Here is a 17,490-nt window from a genome sequence, read left to right as displayed (position 1 = left end):
AATAATTTGGGCAACAGGCTGTGTTCACATTTAGCAGCACAGACTCTGGGCCAGCTGCTGAGAACCAGGTTAGAAATCTCAATCTAGTTGCTACCAGGCCATATTTCTGCTGGCCCCGAGCTGGTGCGTGTGTGTGTGTGTGTGTGTGTGTGTGTGTGTGTGTGTGTCTCAGGTCTAGGGCTGACGTGGGATTTGCTGAGAGGTAGGAAATTGTGGAACTAACATATCACCCCTGAATTCAGGGAGAGGTGAGTGAGGAGCATAAGTGTGGTAGAAAAGAAATAAAGCCATGGGGGGATTTTTCTAAGCTGGAAGGTAAATATATACAGGGTGTCCCCCCAAAATGTATACACACTCTGAATAATTAATTCTAATGGGTGAAATCTGAAAACAAAGAAACATCAATTGAGCTATCAGCTGTTAAGGTATGTATATATATTTTTGGGACACTGTATAATTCAATCCTTCCCTCAGGTTATTTTATATCGTTAATTGCACTCAGTTTTAAATAATTGATTTTGGAGACATCTGCGTGCAGTTTCTTTGTAAATCCATAATGTAGGATTCAGACTGCGTTTCTGCGACTGGGACAGGGTTTGGTGTGACTCCCGCGATCCTCTCCTGTAGGGAACAGGAATGAGGGCTCATCTCACAGGCAAATGCCAGGGCTGCTCTGACACTTCTTCTGCTTCCTCTAAGTGATTGAAAAGTACACTTGACACACGCCCTCTTCAGAGACGGAGTTATAATTAAACCCAGGAAAACTCTGACAGCTGGAGCCCGCCGGCCTTGAGTTGAGTATTTGTTCTTGCAAAAGCCCACAGCGACAGCTTATGTCGCTGCCACATGCATGGCCAGTTAGGGTGATCATAAAATGTTTGTTCTCTCTGCAGCGTATTTTGCTCAGGGAAAATGAAAGCCCCCCAGCAAAGTGGAGTTGCTTTGAATACAGATTTAAGCATTTTCTTACCAGACTGAGTCCCACTTGTTCCCCGGCAGGACTAAAGGTTAGTTTGGTATTGTGCCAACAAACAAGAAGCCACAACCGAGTAGTTAAGAACAGGTAAACACAAATGCTCGGGAGAGGGCAGGCGTCCGGGATGCCAGCGCGGAGCTCAGCTTTAACAGCTTCATCAAAGGGAATGTGTTAAATGCTCATTAACTAAATTTACAAATGATCCCCAACGGGGAGGTGTTGCAGACGACAGAGGAATGCACACGTGCGCATGCACACACACACACTAATTACATGCACACATGCACACAAAGCAGGAAATGAAGGAACGTTCCGCTTGAAAAACAGACCCAAGATAAAATAATTTTAAATACAGACATTCAGAGAAAGCATTAACACTGATTGAATACAGATTTAAGGCAACAACTCCAGAATAGCAAGCCATCTTTCTAATGACTGTTACGGGGCACTGCAGGGGGCAGGAGGAGAGACTGTCCTGATGGTGGCAGGGGGTGTGCACACCCCAAAGGATCCTGGCAAAGATCTGAAACACAACCAGAAAGAAAGGGGGTAGCGCTGGACACCAACAGAGATGAGAATAGTGATCAGAGAACACCTGATAGTAACAGGCTAGCAGATCCTAAATATTTGTTCTTAACCCCCGAATTTTTCAGGGCTTCAGAAGCCCTTGACCCAGACCACAAATGAAGATTTTAGTAGTAGAGGAAGGATCACACTGGACCACATTGGCACCTTACAATCGCCCCACTGGTTCTTAAGAAGCAAAGAGAGACAGACTTCTTAGGGTATTGTTTTGGGCATTGCACAGCCACTTTGAGGAGAAAGGAGTGTGTTCTGGAGCTTCGGCCCATCCTGTTGGCCTCAGGGACTGGAGGCAAGGACAGCACCTGCACTCATGTCTCAGCCCTGAAATCTGACCCTTGGAACCCCCTGTGGGCTCTCAGGACAGCATGCTGCCTTTCACAGCACATGGGAAGAAGGCAGGTGGCATAGCTGACTGGGCAAGAGGACACCTGGGTTGCAGTTCTGCCTCTACTGTTAATCATTGGTGGGACCATGGGCAAGTCCTTGGATCTCTGTGGGTCTCAGTCTCCTAATAAGGTCAGTATTTCTTTTTTAAAAAAAATTAGATTTATTGTTTAAAGTATTACAAATGTCCCCCTTTTTCCCCCTATTGATCCCCTCCACTCTGCACCCCTCCCCCCAAGGCCTTCACCACATTGTCTGTATCTATGGGTTATGCATATATGCATATAAGTTCTTAGGTTAATCTCTCCCCACAAACCCACCCACCCACCCGCCCCTGCCTTTCCTCTGAGATTCGTCAGTCTGTTCCATGCTTCTATATCTCTGGATCTATTTTGTTCATTGGTTTATTTTGTTCATTAGATTCCACATATAAGTAAGATAATGTGACACTTGTCTTTCTCTGACTGGCTTATTTCACTTAGCGTAATACTCTCCAGGTCCCACCATGCTGTCTCAAAGGGTAAAGGATCCTTCGTTTCTACAGCCGCATAGTATTCCATTGTGTAAATGTCCATGAAGGTACTTGATATGATCTCAGTCTTCTTGAACTTGTAGAGCCTCGTTTTGTGTTCTCACATGTAGTCTGTCTTTGAGAATGTTCCATGTGCACTTGAGGAGAATGTATATTCTACAGCTTTGGGGTAAAATGTTCTGTAAATGTCGATTAAATCCATCTTATCTAGTGTGTCATTTAGAATCACTGTTTCCTTTTTGTCTGGAAGATCTACCCGGTAGTCAGAGGGGGGTTAAGATTGGTATTTTTTAATGGAGGATCCATGAACTGGCTTTGGGGAGGTCTCAAAGCCCTTGATGTTTGTGAACATTTTATGTGAATGTGCAAATGTGCACTTTTAGAAGAAGGACCTATTCTTTAGGAGAGAATCACATGTTTAAAAGATGTTCCTGATGCAAGAAAGTGAACCACCATTGACTAGCACTAGATTATTGCTAAGGTTTCTTCTAGAGCTAACCTTCAATCTCTCACCCATATAAGCACCCAGATGTTCAGGTAGAGAAAGAATCTGAGGCACCTGCTCCTCATGGGCCACCAAACCCGTAATCCGGAATCTGACCACCTTCATTAGGTGTGTTTGGACTGAAACCTGTTGGAGCCTCTTTGCTCAGTTGGTTAGAACATAAGAAAAGTAAGCTCAGGATTGTTGGTAAGACACATGCTTAGATCATTTCACTTTTCAGTTGAAAAGTAAAGAAATTGGGAAAAAAACTTCTGCTGGAATTACCTGTATGATACCCTACTCAAACATCTTGGAACCCAAGGGAAATGATGGAAAAGAGAGAAATACATAGTTCTCAACTGCTTTTGGAAAAATAACAAGTGTAATGTCAACACCACACCCTCAGCAAGACCTTGGGAGCTGGCTTTCCTCGGGACCCCAAATACCCAGACACCACACTATAAAGTAGTATCATATACCCAGTAGGGTCCTAGGTGCTCATCTCACTTAACCCACGCCACAGCTGGAGCAGGTGGATGATATCAGCTTCATTTTCATTTTCCAGGGACTTTAGAAATGGTTAGGCAACTTTCTAAGGCCACAGAGGGCAAGTGCTGGAGGCCGGATTCAAGTGCAGGCTGCCCTACCCAGGGCCTGGCTATCTGCTCAACGATTGTGTCCGATTCCTATGAGGGGAAGGGAGGCAGGAAGGCTGGTGGGGGTGGGAAGGAGGTAGCATCACGTATGCTCAGCATGAGTGAATGTCCTTTCTCCTATGGGAATCCCGTAAATACAATATAGATCAGATACAAAGCAGCTCGACTTTTATCTCCTATTTCCTCAGAAAATTATCTAGGACAGTATGGTTCAGGCCAAACAAGTCAATCTCTCTCTCTTCCCCTTTCCCCCTCCCTCTCCCGTTCCCCTCTATCTCTCAATCTCCCCCTTCCCCATCTCCCTCTTCTTCTATCTCCCTCTCCTTCTCTCTTATTCTTTAACAAAAAGACCCTATATCCTTGAAGTTGTGCTCTTTAAAAAATGTGTGACAATACAAATTCAAAACAACAGGTAATTCTGAAGGTGAGGGAGGGAGATGTGATAGGAGAGAGGTAGAGAGTGGCTTTCGATGTAGAAATAATATGCTTTCTTAAGCTGGACTATGGACATGCACTTGTGGGTTTATACATTCTTATCTAGGAAATCTGAGTATTATTAAACATTGAACAAAAATTTTCACAATCTGTCCAAAAAAATATTTACTTAGCCTTAAAAATGCTCATACCACTTGCCTAAGCAGCTCCATTCCTGGGAATCTGTTCTGAGGAAATCATCTGAAATGAGGACAGATTTATATGCCAAGAGTTCATCACAACATTTATTTCTAATTTGAAAATCTTGAAATAATTTTAAAAGCCTAACAAAGAAGAATGATTGGGCAAATTATGCCACCGCGTGAGCTGGAGTATTACACAGTCTTCAAAAACCGATGCTTATAAAGAGTTTTAATAGTATGAGGAAATGCATTTGATGGCATTTTAAGTGGAAAAATAGGATATGAAATTGTGCACAAAATAAAATTTCAAAGCTCTGAAAAAGGCTGGAAAAAAAGACTGAAAGAAAACATGGCAAACAGTGGGCACCTCTGTGTTGTACAATCATAGACTTTTTGTAGCTGTTTCCCAGTTTTAATTTTATACAATTGAGCATATATTACTTTTATATAATGGGAAAATAATAAAAAATAGTCTGCCTATTCATTCTTGTCATCAAGAATCTGGTAGGTTCCTAGACTTGCAACCTGGATGACTCTTGTCCCTTGGCCCGAGTAGATACCGCTGTTGACAGACTCTGTAGCCAACCCAGAGGGTTACTGGGCATTTTGGAGTCTGTGGGTCAGGCCAGTACCCACTGTTTATTGCACTTTAAGGAAATGTGCAGAGAGGATAATGCCTGCTCCAAACAATTCAGTGTTTCCTGTGTTGTCTGACCTATTCCAAGACTAGATGCAGATGAGGAAGGCCCAGTATGAGACCCAGGTGGATACACGTGCTTCTGACCAGGTAGGGAAGAACTGTGATTGTGTGAGGCAATGATGCGAGTGTGTACAAATGTGCATGCGAGCACACACTCACCCCCCCGCCTCCCCACTGTGGCCCTGTCTACATTCCACCGGGCCTGAGCTCCACGGGAGGAAGGTATGTGGCAGGAGTCCAGGGGCCCTCTGTGGCAGCTGTCACTGGGCCCAGGGGCTGCAGGACAGCAGCCACAGCTGCCGGCGGGGTGGGGGCGAGGAGGAGGAAGATGCTGTTCTGCAATCCTCTCTTTCTTCCAAATGTCCCCTCATGGTTATTCAGCCCAGTCTGCCCTGCAGGAGGAAAGTACTGGACTAGTCTAACCACTGCCGATGTCTCAGGCGGACAGGGAGCCTGGGCTTAGCTGCAAGCACATGGAGCCTTGCGGAGTGTGGGCCCGGGTGACGATGGGAAGCCGTTGGTCTGGATCTTTTTGGGTGTCCTTCTTGGGATACATGTGTGTCCTTCCCTGACTCCTGGTGTTCTCTCTCTGGATACACCCCTAGCTGTGTCCTCTCTGCAGAAAAACGAGCTGTGATTCGAAGCCGGGGCTGCACAATGTTCTAAGGACAGGGAGAGGTGAGCTGGGGAGAGGCCCGGGCTTGGGCTGCAGACTGCGGAGAGGGCACCCAGGGGAAAGGCCCACAGCCCACCCTCACCAGTCTTCACCAAACGCCTTTAAGTATATATATTATATGTCTTCACGTGTGTATTTAAAGATACATACTTAAAGCATATAAAATATGTGTTTATATATTTAAAACATATTTAAAGGTATTTGTATATGTTTGATATATATCTTTATATATTTTAAAATATATATTTAAAGATGTTTGAATTGGGGTGGTGAATACAAAATATAACATACAGATAATATATTATAGAACTGTACACCTGAAACTTATATAATTTCATTAACCAATGTCACCCTGATAAGTTCAATAAAATTTAAAAAGAAAGACATTTGAAATATATGTATATCAAAGTTTGATATACCTATAGTTGATAAAAAGTGTATCTATAGCTCTATGCTTTTTTTCAATCCTTACCCAAGGACATGCCCACTGATTTTTTTTTTTGAGAGGGAGAGAGAGAGAGACACTGATGTGAGAGAGAACATCAACTGGTTGCCTTCCGCACACGCCCTGACCGAGAATCAAACCCGCAACCTTTCAGCTCCAGGACTTGCTCCCCTCCCTCCCCCACCGTGGCTTCCTCTTTAGCCTCCTCTGAGGGAACCCCTCTCAGCTCCTGCAGTGACCTGGCTTGTGTCCGGCACTGTCCTCATTTCTGAGCCATGTGCTTAGCCTGCTGTTCCTTCTTTTCTTCCCCCCGTTACGGACACGCAGCCGGTGCTAGCTTTGTACCAGGCAAGACGCGGCCTCGCCGCTCCACCCCGCCCCTCCCCGCTTTTCCTCCTCTTACCCCTCAGTGCAGTGGTCATGTTAGCTCAGCCCCCCGAGAAGCAGGACCCAAGGTAGAATCAGAGATGCCCAGGATCTGCTGGGGCAGGTCCCCAGGAAGGACAAGGGGCAGCTCCAGGGCGGATAAGACATGAAGAAGGGGGGCCGGGAAGGAAGGTGGGGTCGGAAGAGCCTTAGGCTGCAGGACAGTTCTGAGAAGGTCAGGGCCAGGCTGCTGAAGGGACCCAGAGTAAAGACTGCCCGTGGGACAAGTCCTGCCCTGGGCAGCAAAGGCCTGCTCTAGGCCCCTCGTGGAGCTCAGTCACTGGCTGGGAGTCTCAGAGTGCCACCCTTCCCCGTGAAGACAGTGGTGGTTCCCCAAGGGGGATACACTTGGAGAGGGCACTCAAGGCAAGTTGTTCTTTGAAGGGAGGGCTGAGTTGTGCATTTCCATGGCCACCATATTCATACTCTAATTTATGGTTCTATTAGTGCTCAGTGCTTCCACCGTTGGGACTAAGTACATCTTGCCCACAGCTGAGTCAGACTGTGGCCCTCAATCACATTTCTTTCTCATTAATTATTGGTCCTTCCTTAGAGTTTTCTTTTTCAATTTGCTTCCTTTTCTGTGTGCTTGTCCATTCTGCTCCAGACTTTCTGACAGGATAGGAAACACCCTGCAATACTGTAGAACCCACCCGCATATCGATCAATTTCATTTCTCTCTTTTTTGCAGCTGTTCCATCTGGAGCCCCACTCCGGGTTGGCTGTGCCTTGCTTACCCCCTCATTTTGGTGGAGCACATCCTTCCAGAGCTTGCTGAGAAGGGGTGTAAGAGATGTACACGTTTTGATCCCTTACATACTTGTAGTCCACACTTGGTGTTTTCCAGGTCAGATATCATTTGCACCTCAGAATTTGGAAGTTATTGCTTCCTGGCTTCTAGTGTTCCCACTGAAAAGTCAGTGCACCCAGATTCCAGTTGCTTTATGTGACCTTTCTTTCATTCTGGCAGCTTTTAGGATATTCTATTCAGTTCAGCATCCTGAAGTTTCACAGCCATGTCCCTATTTTCTACGCTGGTGCTAGGTGGGTCTTTCTAATCAGGAAACTCATGTCTTTCACTTCTGGGAAATTTTTGTATTATTTCATTGATTTCTTCCATTTTGTTTTTTCAGCCTTTTCTTTCTAGAACTTTTATTATTTAGATATTTAACATACTGGATTGGTCATCTAATTTCCAGAGAGCACCCGACTCTGTCCTGTTTCCTATTTGGTTCTGACAGATTTCCTTAACTGTATTTTCTAAGCCTTCTATAGAGTGTTTTTATTATCAGGACATTCCTTTTTTACTGTATGCTTTTGGTTTTGTTTCCCTAGCTTTGCAAAGAATACTCATTGTTTATTTTGGATGTAATTCTGTCCCCCGCATTGTCTCTGTTACCTCCGCGTTTATTGTCCCCACTCTTCTGTTTCATGTCCACAGCCTTCTCCTACCGTCTGATGATCCTTTGTTCCTACTTAAGACAGAAGCACCAGCAATCAGATTGCAAGCCCTGTGTTGCAGGGCTTTTTGTAGGCCTCACTGTGATTGATCTGGTAGTGGGCTCACATTCTTGTAGGGGATCCTCACATGTCAGTATTTGCAGATCCTCACTGTCTGGCAGGTTTTTTTCAGCGCAGAGGAATCCTCCCATCTCTTCTTTGTGATGGTGGCTGCATGGGGAGAGGCTCTGTAAAACCCTAACTGCCAGCATTTGGGGGCTTGAATTTGGGAAGGGAACTGGGAAGTGTGCCTTTCACTACGCAGATTTTCACTTAGTTTCCCTGACTTCAGGGTAGCTCTGGAACCGCTTCCTCAGCTGTTTCCAAGACCAGAGCATTTCTGGTTCAGCTTCTCCAGCCTTCTGCAATGATGGGAAGCAACTAGCTCAGCTTCTTGGCTGCCCAGACAGGCCTGGGGGTGGAGAGTGAGGGGAAACCTGGAGATCTGATTACTCCTATATAGACTTTCAAACAATCCTGCTGTGTTCAGCCCTTCCCTGCCCCCTGGCCTTGTAGGGGGTGGAGTACCCTATCTCCTTTCCTAGAACTTTCCTAGGGTGAGTCACTCCAAAGAGCTTGTTCTTATGGGTAGTCTCCAGACTCCACACCCCGTGTAATTAATTTTCACTTTTCCCCATTGTAGACTAATTCAGTTGTAACTGTTTCCCAACAATCTTCAAACTTCCCAACTTTTTTTGGCATTTCTCATTTCCGTTGCCCACTCATCCACTCATACATCCCCCACTCCAATCATTATTGCTCTTGCAGTTTTATTTTTGCTCTTGCAGTTCCATTTCACTGGGGGTTGAGCGGGGAGTGGGGAAAAAGAGCACATGTTCAATCTGCTACGTACGTATAGTGAGACGTCACACGTCTATGCTCTACTCACTTTCAACACTCTACTGGTCAACACGCTACCTCCAAAATTGTTGAAAAAGTACCTCTTTTGTAGAACGGGCTCAGAGGAAGCAACTACTGCTCATCTCTTCTTATTCCAAGACATTCTTCTTCTTTGAACCTCTTTTGATCTATTTCTTCATTGAGGTAATAAAGGGTTACCATTTACTGAGGACCTACTAGGTGTCAGATACTGTGCTTTACACTCAATGAGGCTCATTTCACCTTCACAGAATTTCTGCAAGGTAGGGATTATTATACCCATTTTACAGACAGGGACTGTGGCTCAGAAAATTTTCCCAGGAAATTCAGCTGGCAAGACGTGGAGCCTGGACTCAAGTGGGCATCAGTTTGATTTCCAACTGGCTGTTCTTTCCAGGGCCTTTGCTGTCCACCCTCAGTGCTAGGTGACTGTAGGGCTTGCACAGCCAGTGCCTTGTGGGAGAATGTAAATTCCATGAAGGCAGAGCCCTCATCTGTCCTGTTCACTTTCATCTCCTAAGCACAAGAACAATACTCACTGCACTGAAAATATACAATCAGTGGTTAGAGCGCTGATTGGACCTTTCAGACTGAAAGGTCCCGGGTTCGATTCCTGCCAAGGGCACATACCTCAGTTGCAGGCTCGATCCCTAGCCTTGGTCAGGGCACATGCGGGAGGCAACCAATTGATGTGTCTTTCTCACATCGATGTTTCTCTCTCTCTTCCTCTCCTACTCTCTCTGAAAAGCAATGTAACAAATAAATAAAATTAAAAAAAAGAATTAATGCCTGAATAAATAAACGTGATTTTATTTAATTCTTAGAGCAACTCAGTCACAACTCTGATATTACCTTTCTGCAAAAGGTTAGGAAACAAGTCTCAGAAACCAGGGACTTTAGTTTTCCAGGGGTTTCTTCTTTCCAGGAAGTGTTGTTTTCATGCAGTGTGTGAAATAACCTATGAGAAGGCACAACTAGGGCAAAAGGAGAGAGCGGAGTTGGCTCGACTAAGTTAGCGCAGAATTATTTAGCATTCATTCAACAACATATTAGTGAGTGTCCACTATGTGCTACTGCTGGATGGGGAGATTTATATTCATTAAATCTCATCTCACAATAGCACAGCTAGGGAGCTAGTTGGACCAAAACCAGTTTTTTAAAAATATCCATTTGCCCAGTGAAGAGTTTGCTTAAAATTCAACCTCTGTTTAAGAATTTGGACTTCATTTTAGTGCCCTATATTTTGTTGGCATTTTGGAACAGTTTAATAATTAAAAAAAATAACTTTCTTTAAGAGCACATCTAACTCAATTTTGTATTTCTATTAGGTATTTATTGAACTTGCGGGATTTTTTTTTTTTCTTTTAATGATGCGATTGTTTTGGATACTTGAAAAGGCCTTTTTCTATTTGACCTACTTTTGGATAGTTAAGCTCTTTTTAGTCAGTCTATGTAAAGCCTTTTATTCTGAGTTTAAATGAAATTAAAATTTAATTTAATTTAATGTTTGTTTCCAGGACACCTGAACAGATGCAAAAATGCTCCAAAGGGGACTGAATTTTACATGAACGGGTTTTTGGGTAAGATGTTCTCCAGCCAGGCTGTAATGAGAAAGAGGTGGAGGCAAAGACCTAGGCAACCCAATCACCACCCATCTCCCTCTTTTCTTTCCTCTCTCTCCACTGCCTCCAAGGAGGGGACTAGGGCCCCTCCTGGCTCCTCAATTTTATGACTCCTGGCGTCAAATGCTATTTTTCCTGTTCTCTAGGTGGGTCACTGAGTGGATGTACTGTAGGCAGACAAAACTTCTGGCAACCTCTCCAACAAGCCTACCTACTTCTTCATTCAAAAGCCATGCCCTTGAATATCAGTGGGCCGTGTGCATGGCTTAAAATAGTAATGACTAAAATAGCCAGAGAGTAAGATAACTGTAGCCCTTGCTGAGTGATTGTGTTAATCATAGAAGTGCTCATAATAATTCAAACAGGTAGAAAAGGGGAGAATTCACATTCTTTCTAGCAGCTTAGCACATCCTCAGATCAGAATTTATGAAATGTGTTAAATGTGCCAACTATTTAAACAAGTCTCTCTTTTCTGATAGGAGAAAATGTAACTAATTACTTAGAGCAATTCGAGGGAGGGGTATAGCTCAGGGGTGGCGTAAGGGTAGTTATTTTAGAACACACAGACCTGTCAGATCCCATCTAGGAGCATATGAAGAGTGCTCAGCCTGTATAGTTTTTGCTTTTTTAAAAAAGGTAAATAACATGATTCTTTTAAAAAAAACAAGGTACGACTGCCTCTAGTTTCATATTTAGAAAACGATTGGAGTGTCAACATAATGTCTACAGACTTTCAGAAAGAACTTTCTTAGAATTCCATGGACTTTATCTGGAACCAAGAATGATGTTCTAATGTCCCCGCAGTGCTATGTGGGCAGCTAAGGTCTCTGGCCCCCGACCCGCGTCTGTCCCCAGAGACGCTGACTAGTGACCCTGAGGCTGACTTTCCCTGAACACTTCCAGCATGGGCAGCTGGCTGGTTTGGATATAATGACCCAATGTCCCTCCATGCCATTAAAGTCTACCATTCTAACTTCTTAGGTGTTAAAACTGTATTTTGTAAAGTAAATCCATAGGGATGGCCACCAAAGTGGCCTTTACAGTGCTGTGGGGATATCCGCATCAGCAGCAAGGACATTCCTGTGTGACATGTGCAGACCCTGGGGCCAGACTGTGGGGTTCAAACCCTGGCTCCCACACATCCCAGCCATGTGACGAGTTGTGTGTCCTCTTTCCCTGTCAGTAAAATAAAGATTTTACGTATCTACTATACAGGACTGTTGTGAGAATAAAATGAGTTAGTATGTGGAAAGAGCTTAGAACAGTGCCCGGTACTTGGTAAGTGGGATATTAAGTGTCAGTTAGAAATGTATTGCTATCATAATTACTTATATGAAGTGCTTGAAATTACATAAGGCACTTTTTGGGTTACAAATGCATAGAAATGCACTTGCAAATATATATACATATATGTGTAAGTTAATAGTTGCTTCTTTTATAATCTTGGAAATGCATTTCCCAACAATGTAGGTTCTCTTCTCTCCCTTCCCTTTGCCACTACCAGCCACCAAACAGCTTTCTCATTCCCGCGCCCCCCACCTTTTTTGCGTGTCCAGAGTTCCCTCTTCCTCTGTCACAGCTCACTTAATTCTACGTTGGAAAATTTGTTTATACTATACATATACTAACAAATCTCTGGAATCCTCTTCTTTTCTTTTACACTTCCAAGTTTATTTTACATCACTCATGCAATATTGGAAGTGGCCGATAAAAGATAATCCATACATTGAATGAACAAACTGAACTACCAAGCAAAATAGAGTCAGACTCATAGATAGAGAGCAGGCAGACAGCTCTGGCGTGTGTGGTGGGTGTTGGGGTGTGTGGAGGGATTGAGAAAAAAAGAGAGAGAACTCATGGCCACGGACAACAGTGTGGTGACTGCAGGGGTGGGGTGGGGTAAAAGAGGGCACAAGGGAATAAATGGTGATGCAAAAATGGTCAGCCCTGCTGTTGACGTGCTGTGTCAAAGTGAAGGCGTCAGTTGCAACGGGAGAGAGTCTAAGGCTGGACAGAAGGGGCCCAGCTTCCTCTGGTCTCAAAGTTCTACGTCTGGCATTTCAGATTTAGGTTCATATTTTACTATCACCTATTTTCCATGTTGTATGGATTAAGCACTAGGTTAGATCTTTACATGGATTATCATTTTGTCCTTACAATTCCTCAAATATGTGTAACTCCCATCTTACAGAAGGAGAAAAGCAAAATAGAGAGGTAAGTAACTTTCCCATGACCATATCACTAGAAAGTAGGGAGGCAGAGTTAAAACCCAGATGTTCTTACTCCAAACTCAATTCTCTTCCCACTACTCATAATCCTACCCTCACATAACAATAGAAGCAATAAAAATGGTCAAATTCCATCAATAGCATGCCCTTAAAACTCCCCTTCAGAATTCCATAGAAATTTCTACATAGCTCTTCACCATTCTGTAAATAAACCAACTCTTTTCCCAGCAATCACTCACTCGCTCACTCACTTACTCCACCCACCCACCCACCCAACCCACCCATCTATCCATCCATCCATTCATTGATCTAGCCATTCAATCACATATTCATCTATTCAAAGACATACATCTAATCACCTATCCAGCCATTCTTTTATTAATTATTTACTATGTTTCAGGCATTGTAATAAGTTCTGAGGAAATCCTTCTCTTTAAGGAGTTCTCAGTCTAGGAAAGGGGACAACATGTAAATAAGAAATTATAATATAATATGTTGAACAATATACATAGTGGTACTTATAAGATGTTGTAGACATGCAGGAGAGGTAGGGAGGAAAATTCTAACTTTCCTTAGGGAAAAATTTTAAACTAGGGCACCTGGCACTGTAGAAGGTCAGTGAGGAAACCACCTGAAGTTGTGTGCAAAATTTTCTTAGAGGGGTTTTTGTGGCCAAGGGAGAAGAGAGGTGGGAGTTTGAGGCATCACAGAGGAGTTTTAACTGTGTTCATGTTTGAACTGATGAAGAGCTCACCAGGAATCAGAAGCAGAGGGAGACATTCTAGGCAGAAGAATCCACAAGGAGAAGAGCACATGTAAGTAATTTGCTAGGACGCCAACCTGGGTACCTTCTGAGAGAGAGGCAGGAGACAAAGCTCCTAGGATGGGTGGCTAGAGCTCAGATCCAGAAAGGAATGGTGTGCAAGGCCAAAAATAACTTTTCGAGGATACTGAAAACGCTCTTAAAGGCAGAATTACAGTTCACTGTCCAATTTATTCTCCAGTGAGTGCGGTTAAACAAAATGATAGCAGTTCTTCCTGTCCACTTCCAGAAACTTGCCACACATTCTCTATATTTGCAGATAAATTTGCATTCAGGAATTGAGCTGGGAGCCTAAGCTTGTTTCTGAGGGACAGTGTGTTCCAAATCCCAAACAATGGCTTACAAAGCCCTCGGAGAGCAATAGGCTGTGAATTGGCACCGGGGCAGAGCCCCTCAGGGACATGCCTCATGTTCGAAATGGGGCAGGGAAAGAGGGGATGTCCTAAATGAAGACTCGCTTATTTTATTACTGACATGTACAGAGAGCTATTTGGAGGTGGATTTTATTTGGGGAAATAGTAGTTAAATTTATGATATAGGTTTCCTCCTGGAAATCTCTGCAACACTGCTTTTATTTTCTTCCCACACCTCTGCGGTTGAGATTAAGAAGGTCAGTTAAATTAAGACATTTGCACACTCATCTCCCAGAGAGGAAGCTGGTCGGAACGGGAACTGTTTCCATAGATTTCCAGGCTCACTCGCCAGCCTCCTTAGTTAGGACAGAAGCGACGTTTCTAAGCGTGATAATTCCCCCTTCTGTCTGAGTTGATCAATACATCATTTTGCATCCTCCAGCACAAAACCCCAAATGTGCTTCCTTTTCTAAAAGGAAGCCTCTGTCTTGCTGGGATTAAGAGGGCACAGTCCCATGGCACAGTTTGCAGTCAATTTTTGGCATCTGAAAAACCTTCCTTCTTTCAAGAACTGTGGGCAACCAGTCAAGAGGGAACAGCGTTTTGGCTTTTGGACTAAGAATCTTACCTGCCAACTGGGCTGCCCTGAACGTATTGTTTCTGGAACCAGGGGGAGCACATGCAACAAGAACGCACAGTTTTGATGAGCGCAGCTGCTCCGAGCCGGAGGGGGGCGGCCAGCTGCCTTCGCTCCCTTTCTCGGGGACCCGTGTCCCTCTGCCCCCAGCACGGTCTGGAGACTGCGACCACTCAAGACTCCTCTTTCAGACTGATTTACCTCATTAACACCATAACCACGGAATCACGCGTTTCCACACAGTTGCCCCGACTGGCACTTTCCTCTCAATTACCCATCACTCTCCATTCTCACTCTGGGCGTGAACCTCAGCGAGAAAGTGAGTGGAAATTGACGCAACAGGCGCTCGCTCGCTCCACATGTTCAGACAGACGTTCCTTCTAGGATCCTGTCTCCTAATTCTATTTTCATTCAACAAGTATTTACTGGGTATCAACTGTCCTCAGCTTCTCAGAGAAGATGGTGAGCAGAACAGGCTTCTGGAAGTAACCCCGAAAGGCCTCCACTCACTAAAGCCAAGTCCAGAAGGGAACCAGGAGCCAGAAGGGCCGGGGAGCGAGGCTGTGGGCTCAGCATCCACGCCACAAGCTGCTGGACCTCAGACCCTGGTTCATAACCGCTGTGCCCGTCTCTTTCATCTGATCACTTTAGATGAACGAATCTGATGTCCCTCCGCATTAAAAAAGAAGGTAAGTTTTCACTCTAGAATGTAACTCCTTCAACGGAGGAGACAGAACAAAGTTGTTCAACAAGCAGAGAGGAAACCTTCAGTAGGCTATTAAATGCTAAATAGTTCATCAGAGGGTCCCGGTCCCCGGAGGCTTACAATATGAAGCCACAGTTATATCCTTCGTTCTCAGCCATGTGCGGAAATATTTTCAAATAACTTCCCAGATAAGCAGAGATGGAAACGCTCTGGCTTCGTAACAGTAAAAACTTTTCTTGGCTTACAAATCGTTTCAGAGTTTTGGCGGGGGGGAACTTTTATATAAATATCTACACAATTATGTGACTATATCGTATATAAATGGTAAGTCACGAAAACGGCAAAACCCGGCTGAGAAATTTTAAAGCAGCGGAGGCTTCCTAACCTCTCGGAATCTTGATCAATTCATTGGCAGCACCCGAAAGCCCTGAGGCTGGCAGTTACTCCTACCTGTTAACCACAATCGTTCTCTCCCGAATATTCCTGCCTGAAGGGCAGAAGGACATTTCCTTGCAGAGAAACAGTCTAAAAACCCGAGAAGGAACAGCCTACATACCCCGCGGTCCTGATCCTCCATGAAGGGGCTGCCGAGCTGCTATCAGGCCATATGTTCGAATGTTCTCCGACTTCCTCTCTGACTCACATCGAATGAGTCTGCAGCGCTGATGTAAGGCTCTTAATGGGAATCTGTTTTCAATTCAGGGCAGATGTGGGACACTCTTGTAGCCCTAGGGATTATCAACTTTAAAACAAATCGCCTTCAGGATGATAAGTCCAGAGGCAGTAACTGCTTCCTGGGGCCTGCTTGGGGTTTCTTCCAAATGCTTAACATATAACACAGTAACTATGTCACAAAAGCAGACTTTGCTCTTGAGGTTCTCAGGCTCTCAAACGCAGCTTGCAAATCCTCCGCAGAAACAAAGCTTGTAAATCCATCTCAGAGTGTTTGCGTAGAAATTCAGATGTTTTTAGTAACATACAAAAGTGGTCACAATGTCCCTGGCTCCTGCCCCCCACAGAACTCTCTTAGCGCTGTGTTTGGAGCATTGAATATAGTTTTTCCACAAATTGAAATTGAATTGTTCTGGTTCAGAGTTTTCTTGGCTCAAGGAAAGGAAGGGGAGGACTATTCCAAGACATCCGCAGAGAAACATCCAGAAATCAACTTAACACAATAAGTTTAATGTTCCAGAATTAGCATTCACTGGGCACAAACAGCCTGTATCTTGGAGTACCTGTGAGACCACTCTATAGGGCTGGCTCACTGGCCAGGATGTTAGGCCCCCAAAAGCATAGCTGGGGTTTAATATAGTTTAACCCAATTTAATAACACCGAAAAGAGGTTTGAGAAGCCACTAACTTGTAAGAAATCTAAAGGAAAAAATGTAAGATTTTTAAATAAAACTTTCCTTTTAATTAAAATTTCTTACATAGAACTTTAAAATATTAAAAGGTAGTGTGCATGGCATTTCCCTATAAAGCTCACACAGGTAAGTTTAGGTATAAGTAACCTTAGTAAAGAGTCATAGAATAGTCACATTAAATTATATATAGGGTGTCACCAAAATGTATACACACACTTTGAATAATTATAAAGTCAGTGTTTATTAAAATACATTTCATTTTAAAAATTGGGCTATCAGCTGTTAAAGTGTGTATACATTTTTGGGGGGACACCCTCCACTTAGAAAACACAGCCAATTCTTTAAAATTAATATTAGAATAAAAAAATAAAATTAATATTAGAAATGTGATGTAACAGTGCTACATGGCATGGGAAAGCATTAAGTCACCCACCAAAGAATGCTAGGGCTTCTGCTTCTTTTATCTTCATGCAGAAGCCAGATTAAACTTCAGTACTTACAACTGTGCTCTATAACCACTGGCAGCATTATTAAGAGCTATGGATGGGACAAAAAGGGACCTCTCTATCCCCCGATCTCTTTAACTTAGTGGCTCTGGGTAAGCCATTGCCCAGGCCACAGTGTCTTTATATGTAGAGTAGCTGAATTTGGTAGGTGATTTCTAAAACCCAAACCTCAAATATCAGTTATGGTGCATTGACCAAGACCTGGTAGAACAGAGGGTAAAGGCCCTTCCTCTCTTTTGTTTTCAGGAGTAATCAGTAACTGCCATTAGCTGGACATCTTAGACATTTTCCCCCCCACCTTAAAGCATATATTTTATAATTATGACTAATAAGCCAAGTTTTAGCTAAAACGTTGGATCTGAAGGGTTAGGGTTAGGAAAACCTATTTTAT

At 43.8% G+C, this 17,490-nt stretch overlaps 1 protein-coding gene across 1 annotated transcript in view; it reads right to left on the bottom strand.

The window, feature by feature from the left end:
* SASH1 (SAM and SH3 domain containing 1) overlaps nucleotides 1-15,881 on the bottom strand; it is a 209,502-nt gene extending 193,621 nt beyond the window's left edge. Inside the window, exon 1 of the mRNA XM_081139979.1 lies at nucleotides 15,786-15,881. Coding sequence (XP_080996105.1) covers nucleotides 15,786-15,806 — 21 coding nt within the window. The 5' untranslated portion in view covers nucleotides 15,807-15,881. The remainder of the gene's footprint in view (nucleotides 1-15,785) is intronic.
* Nucleotides 15,882-17,490: the final 1,609 nt, after the last annotated feature.

The sequence above is a fragment of the Miniopterus schreibersii genome (genome assembly GCF_964146895.1).
Source record: "Miniopterus schreibersii genome assembly, chromosome: 6".
NCBI lineage: Eukaryota > Metazoa > Chordata > Mammalia > Chiroptera > Miniopteridae > Miniopterus > Miniopterus schreibersii.
Note: the sequence above shows the minus strand (reverse complement) of the source record. Positions and strands in the feature narration are given on the sequence as shown.